Source organism: Astatotilapia calliptera, chromosome 3, assembly GCF_964374335.1.
Source record: "Astatotilapia calliptera chromosome 3, fAstCal68.1, whole genome shotgun sequence".
Classification (NCBI taxonomy): domain Eukaryota; kingdom Metazoa; phylum Chordata; class Actinopteri; order Cichliformes; family Cichlidae; genus Astatotilapia; species Astatotilapia calliptera.
The window spans coordinates 4,913,128-4,920,780 of NC_137424.1; the positions used below are offsets into that span (position 1 = coordinate 4,913,128).

At 39.7% G+C, this 7,653-nt stretch overlaps 1 protein-coding gene across 1 annotated transcript; it reads left to right on the forward strand.

Annotated features, from left to right (window-relative positions):
• Positions 1–1,429: 1,429 nt before the first annotated feature.
• On the forward strand, positions 1,430–3,261 carry LOC145424526 (uncharacterized). The gene is made up of 3 exons (XM_080297921.1): positions 1,430–1,480; positions 1,837–2,216; positions 2,322–3,261. The coding sequence occupies exons 2-3, from the start codon at positions 1,887–1,889 to the stop codon at positions 2,424–2,426; spliced, it is 435 nt and encodes a 144-aa protein (XP_080154047.1). The 5' UTR covers positions 1,430–1,480; positions 1,837–1,886; the 3' UTR covers positions 2,427–3,261.
• The last annotated feature ends 4,392 nt before the right edge of the window (positions 3,262–7,653 follow it).

Genomic DNA, 7,653 nt, shown 5'->3' on the forward strand with positions numbered 1-7,653 from the left:
AACCTGCCAAAAAACAAGTTTTACTGCAAAGGATTTCTAGATGTGAAGGTTTTGTGGCTTTTTTCAGTTTCTAAAACAAACTCATTTGTACAGAAGGATATGAGGATGTATATGTCCGGTGGTGGGTTTTTTTCTTCTTGATTTAATGTATTCATTTATCTCTTCACTTCATTTTTCTTTATGTTTTTTTTTTTTGATTTGGCATGAGCGATTTCCGGTCCTCACTCCAAGCCAGTTGGTGGCGGTAATGCACCACATGTTCTATCACAGCTGCGTCCGAGAGGACAGGAAACGTCTGTATGCGTCTGCAAACCAGGTAACTACACTCAGCTGAGCCTCTCTGCTAGTCGTTATTAGTTGGAGGGTTTTGCGTCACTTTCTCTCGGCTTGATAAAGGGCTGTATAGAAATCTCTGGTACGTAACACGTAACGTCATTTTTAGGGAGCGTCGCAGAGAAGTGAGGCTGTTTCTTTGTTTTTGTCGAGTTTTGATTGAAGACATGTTTCCAGTCCGTTTTTTACTCGTTTGTTTTTTCATTAATAACTTTACATTATCACAGAGAACAAGAAGGCGCTTTGTTTGTCACATTCACCTTATGTCTGTGAAGGTTCTCAGTCATCCAGGTCATCGTAGTCAAAGGAGCTTGCAAAGAAAAGCGTCTGGACTTCTTTAAGTTACTTGAAGACGTTTCACCTCTCATCCGAGAAGCTTCTTCAGTTCTAAGGTCAAATGGTGGAGAGTCCCAGATATAAGCCTAGTGGGAGTAACCCCCCACAGAGGGACAAAAGGACCCCCTGATGATCCTCTAATCGCCTGAGCCAAGGTGTGAAACTGGGTGTGGGCCCCAATCAGCCAGTTTCGGGTGAGTTCATTGTGAAACCTGGCCCCACCTTATCATGCGAATTCCTGAGGTCAGATGGCCCAGGATGTGAGTGGGCGTTAAGGCGTCTGGGAAGGATCTCAAAACTGGATTATAGATGGCAGAGAGTTGGTGTCGTAAACCCCGCCTCTGTTCAAAGATGGTCGCTCACAGTGGACATAGATGCTTCTTTCACTCCTCTTTCAAACCATCTGTCCTCTCTGTCCAAAATGTGAACATTAGCATCCTCGAAAGAGTGTCCTTTATCCTTAAGATGCAGATGGACTGCTGAGTCTTGTCCTGTGGAGGTGGCTCTTCTATGTTGGGCCATGCGCTTGTGAAGTGGCAGCCACTTGGCAGCCACAGTGATAAATGGCTGAGATGGCTGCAGCTGTACGTGTGAGGTACCTACATGTTTCAAGATGAATTTGCAGAGATGTCATGTTTGGTGCTTACAGACATCACACTGCATTTTGTGATTTCGTAGCTATTGTGATATTTTGGAGCTTCCCATGATCACCGTGACAGTCATTCATTTTAACATAACCTTTCTATTCCTTTCAGGGATCCTCATTTTTTTTTTGGTGAGGAAGATCAGCAGCTGTGTCGACAGGCAACAGGTAACGGCATGCTTTTCTGTTAGTACTGTAGACCTTGGTCTGGTGCTCTTTTTTTAGTTTAACACAGTATTTTCATTTGCCGAAGTGTAAAAAGCTTGTTCCAGGAGAAACAAACTTTAGTGAGTTCTGCAAAATGATTCCCACCATTGCACACTCTGTCAGCCTCCAGTGTGCCCTTTTTTTGTCCTTTAACTGAAGAAAGTCGGTAGTCAGAACATATGAGATAAGTGAGATCCTCATTTTGCCTGCTTATTTCAAGATACAACATTTTCACAAACTGCTGTAGGATAACCTTGCTATTTGTCTTTTCCAACACTTCTACATTCATCCATATTTCCTTGTCTGCTTCTTTCCAGGTGAAAAGTACCTGAAATGGGTGAAAGATTTTGTTTCCAAAAACAAAAGCATGTGCGTTCACCTGAAGAAGCCAAGTGGTGCTGACCTGTGGATAGAAGAGCTTGAGAACACCAAATACAACGGGGATGATGATGAAGTTAACGCCTGGGGAAAATTCTACCTTCCCGAGATTGTAAAAATGCAGGTTATTGGTGTGGTAAAGGGCACCTCATGTCCATGTGACGAGCTTGTGCTGATGACGTGTGAGGACAAAAAGCTGTACGGCTATGACGGAGAGGAGCTGCATCTGGTGGCTTCCAGTTTCCTGGAACTATGTGACAAAACGATAGAGTATCCAGCATCCAAGCGCTACTACAATGGAGAGGCCTTCAAAGATATGGTGAGAAGTTAGACTGCTAAGAATAAGACTGGGGATGCCTAGTGTTAGAGATCAATCACCTGAGCTTTTCTTTGTATTGTTGTGTGTTCTGTTTACACTGAGGAGGACTGGAAAAAAGTTAAGATGAGTGATGTGGGGAGGAAACTGCAGGAAGAACATAAAAAGCTGGTAAATGAAACCCAGTCAGCGTTCGTAAGCCTAATATCATAGGTGGGTATTGGAGCTGAGTATCATCACTGATTTCTAGAACCTGTTCAATTCCAATTCACAAGGTCCCAATTAGATTCCATTTAATTCTTACTCAGAGAGTCAGAAACATTATAATTCTGATCATTTATCAGTACTGACACTTGTGAAACTTCATCAGAGGTGTGAGCATCACAGCAGATGCTTTTGTGTCAAAGTAACTGAGGATAAAACACAAAACCATGAAGCAGATTTTCCTGGCCTAGCTTTTTACAGTAGATAACCTTAAAAATATTATTCTGCAGTAGAACAAAAGCAGACGAGAACCACGACTCAACAAATGTACATTGGCTGATGCTGCTGAAGTGATTCAGAGGTTTTAATAAGAGGTTTTAATAGAGACACAGCAGAGCATTTTGCAGTTTCACTTAATTTGAAAAAAATAAATAAAATTTGGTGTTGAACAGCAGAAATGAGGCTGTCTTGTCGGAAGTCATTAAAAAAAAATGGCTGTAAACAACGGTAGACTGCTTCATAACAAGCAAGCGAATAATGCCAAAAACAGAGATTTGAGATGGGAAACGGTGTTCTTAAAGTACACTGAGAGAGGCAGAGAGCTGTGCTGTGTTGTTTTTCTGTGTGTGTTTTAATGGTGGTGGAAGCAAACCAGCAAAAGTAAGAGGGAATTCATGACAATGTTTATGTCAAGCGAAATGTGTCTTCTTTTGCTGCTGGTTTGGTTAGAGAGAGACAAAACGTGCAGCTTCAGGATCTGAGCAGCTTTCAGCACCAACGGCATCACAGCTCAGACTTGGATTCAGGATTAAGCCCTTTATGTTTGACTGTAGTGATTGTAGCTCTGTCCTTGTTATTAATCGCTTTAGTCAAACACAGCTATTGTTTGCTGGGATGTGTATATCCTTGACAGTTTGTATCTCACAGTTATCAAAGACACTGTGGATAATCATCAAGAGATTGTTGTCCTCTTAATAATGACCTATTTGATTGTTTGTTTTTTCTTCTTCTTACAGATTCTGGTATTTGGCCAAAAGAGAGCTTCACAATTCTTGGCTTCACCTGTGGTAGAAAAATGACTGAAGTTATGCAACACTCTCTAAAATTAAAGCTATGCAACGCTTTAACATGAATGGCGAAGGAGTGCATCTCTTTCACTGTCTCTTCCTGTCCTCTTCTCAGTCTTTGTTGTGGCACCTCTGCTATGTGTTATAGAAAGCACTTGGAATCATGTTCAATACAAAAACACCAAACTCATGGGATTGCCCTAGCAAGCAGTTGGTAAAAACTAATTAAAACTGATATATATCAGCTTCACTTTCTAGCTGCAAAAGCACGTTTCTGCAAAAGCATGCAGTTTCCTGTCAGCACTTTTTGGCACAGAGTGTACTCAGAGTTAGGCCTTTCTTATATAAAGCAATATAATCAGCATATAAACATTTAAGATGATAAATTTAAAGCTCAACAGTAACTGCTATAAATATTATAACTACACATGTAGTGCTTTTGCTTAAGTAAATTATAGTTGGGATCATAATAAGAAAACATGTGTTTTTATTTTCTGTGTACCCTGGGTACAGACCAGTATAAATATGGGATTCTTCCCAATAAATGCTGTCTGATAATGCTTCACATTGCATTAAACACTAGATATGTAAGCAAACAAACAAAAACCCATAGAAGCCAGTTTTAATTATTAAATGTGACAATTACATGGAGATGGAAAGTAAACATGCTTATACACGTCTCTGTGATTACAGAAAATCCACACAGATGCTGTCAGAGCAGAGAATCTTTGATTTATCAGAATGATGAATGCAAATGATTTCATGAAATCTCACTCTTGTTCTGGGTTGTAAAATTCACCTGTCCAGTTAAACCGAATCCTTTGCAACACGGTTCTAAGAACCCTACCAACCTCATCCTCAGCTCTCTGCCTGTTGTCCTTTTCAGCTGAGTATTCATCCACATGTGTTTCAACTTCTCTCTCATTTTCAAGCAAATTGCTCAGGCTCTCAGCTTCAGCACAGTTACCATATGGCCACTCTCTGAGGTCTTCTGTGTTCAAGCCAAACAAATTCTTACATGATCTGCAAGGCTTCATTCTGGCACCATCACGGAGACAAAAAGCCTCACACCTGATATTTCCAGGTACTTCAATTGTTCCATCAAAGTAATCTTTCTGGACTGTGTTTGGATAATAGGTCATCACCGCACCAGATACATATTTATGCCATTTGCTAAGACAGGAGGCAGCAATCATAATTTTCCCAGCGTTAGGACCTTTGGTGGACATGGAGACTCCGCAGTACCTTTCTGATTTGTTGGTTTGGGATTTTTGAGAAATGCAGATGGTGGACGAGACGAAAGCTGTTTTTTTTATTATTCTCTTCTAAGTCCAAGTCTGTGAGGAGATCTTGCAGACTCTGCTTTATTTGCTCTTCATTCTCTGAGTTATTTTGCAGGACGATCTGAAAACAGTTACAGATCTGGTCAAAGTGTTGCACCTGATTATATAGTTGTTTTTCATAGAAAGTTGATCAACATGTTTGTTTCGCTGCTTGACTTATTTAACTATGCAGGACCATTGGATGCTTTTGATTTAGACATTTTAAGATAGGGGGTGAAACAAGTCACAAAAATCTATTTAATTTTAAATCAATAAGCAAAAATCCATCTTTGTTCTCACTAATTTATAATTAAATTTGCTAATTGACCTTTTTTTTTCTATTTTGCTATGCCGGGCTGTCAAAACACGCTGAATTTAGAGTCTTTGAGCTTAACAGATCCAGCAGCTACACAGTGACAGCATCATATACGCCTTGAAGACTGTAAGCATCTCCAATAATGAGTCTGTTAGACATTATTTAGAACTAACAAATTCTGAAGCAAGTCTCCAGCTCTCCTGCAGTCTCTGTGTTTGGTGGAGAAGTATAGCTAGAAGCATATGTTGAAGTATAAGGTACAGTATGGATTTTCTTTGGATTTCTCAGTAAAAAAGCACTTTGCATTATACTTTCCTAAAAACCGGAAGTTTGTCAGATTGACTGAAAATGTGAGAAGAGTTATCTTACCATGTCGAGCACACAGGAGAAGGGACTTCGCCTGGGAAGCTGAGTCGAATACAACTTTAAAGGCCTGGGATATCTTCTCATTAAAGAACCCAAAACAAAAGGATTAGGGAAGATTTCTTCTGGAGAAAAGGGGATGTTGTTGATTTTGCCCAGAAACAACATGCTGTGAAGGATCTGTTGAGTGAAAACATATTTGCTTATTGTTAGTAGTGATAAACAGGACTGTCTTAAAAGTGTCAAAGGTAACACACCTCATCCACCAAGTGTTGACTTCCCGGAGTCATGTAAGAGCCCCGAACCATCCTCTTGGTAATCTTGTAGGCATTAGTTTTGAACCTCCTTTGAGAAATTGTTGTCTTCTAAAATGATAATGATCGAGCAGTTAGGGATTTAAAAACACAGGAGATCTGATAACTTTGGCTACAGCAGAGTCTGCAGACATACCTATTTTGCTCTTGGTCGGCCTATTTTAAACATGAGAGACAACATAGTTAGTGAAATGTTGATAACATACAATGACTATCATTGGTGGCTGAAAAGATGCCAGGTAACAAGTGAAAAGCTGCTACTTACCATCACCACAGTCTAAGAATGAAACAGGAAACACTGAGCGAGTTGCCTCCATCTTAAAGCTGTTGATCATGTGATTTAAAGGAAAGCCACACCCAGCTCTTTCCTGGAATTTTACTCGACTGTAGAAAACTGCTCCATTTGCCCCGCCCACCCATGATCTTTAATATCTACCAAAAACAACCTTTTGGTTGTCAGTAACCAGTCGATCGTTTTCGCGATTAAAAAATGACTTTGTGCGGCGGCGTTCCCACCGCGAGCAGAACTCCGGCTCAAAAACCGCTGTTTTTGAACACTTTTATTTACTTAAGCATTTTAATGGGCTTACTTTGAAACAAAGTGCAATTGAATGATTATTGTTATGTGTTGCCTTGAATTCGGCTATGCTGTCTGTTAGACAGCTGTTTTTCTTTATTGTTGTTTTTGTATTGTTTGTAGCGAACGCTACTGGAATGTATAGATTAAGCTACGTAGCCAAGATAATTAATAATTTAACTGTTGTACATTGGTTGATGATGATTTGCATTGTTACATAGGCTTGCAGAAAAATATATTTGTTTACCGATAAACTGAATCGAACTTGATGTGCTAATGGACGTTTTTCTGACCTACAGGTCAGGTTTTGTTCCCTCCCTTTGAATTAATCTTCTTCATATTGAAGTGGCGAGCCGGTAGGACCATTCTTTGTTTCCCCTCTTTCCCCCACTTAGCCGTCTTTGGATTACGGACATATTTCCCCATTTGTATGAAGCTGGACTCTAAGGAGGAATACCTTAAAAGTGAACTTTAAAAAGAAGAGGACCAAAAAGGACTTTTGCACAGAAAGATCACAGCATTGATTTATTATTTAATTGTGGGCATTTATGTTGTGTGTTGTGTTAATTATTTTGTTCCATTTCCCCTTTCCTCCATTTATTCAATATATTTTTGGTACAAGATATTGCAGTCTTTGGTCTCATCATTCACACCATCTAGGCTCCATAAAGAACTATTTCTTCTGCGCGTCAGTCAGTAAACTCATCCATTGAAATAAACTAGTCCTTAAATAACTTTGAGTTACACAGTGGCAAATGTAATAGAGAAAGACACAGGGCCACCTGAAATCTGTCGTCCTATCTGATTCAAAACCAACATGTAGGAGAATCTGGAATCTTTGATTTTGAGTTAAAAATAAAATATGGGTAAAATGCAGAAATGTTTTTACTAACATGTACTAACAGAGACTTGGAGGAGAGAGACCTAATGTTTAATAATCCACATTTCACTGTTTTACTCTTTGGTTCAGATGTGGATACTGTATTGTTCTTTCTTTGTGATTGTTTATGTTTAAGTTGTTTGTTGCTGGTTTTTAGTTTGTTTTTTGTCTGTTTGGAAGCTGACACAGTCTCTATGGAGATGGGTTTTTGGGGGGTAGCAGGAGGAGAGAAGCTGCAGAGAGGCGTGTAAGACTGCAACTCTGCTTCCTGGTCCCAACTCTGGATAGTCATATTTTGGGGGGTTTAATAAACTACTACTGCATGATGTAAAGCTGAAGTATTACACAGCTTTATGAACCTCCTGTTATCCTGGTAGACGAGTACAGCAACAAATCT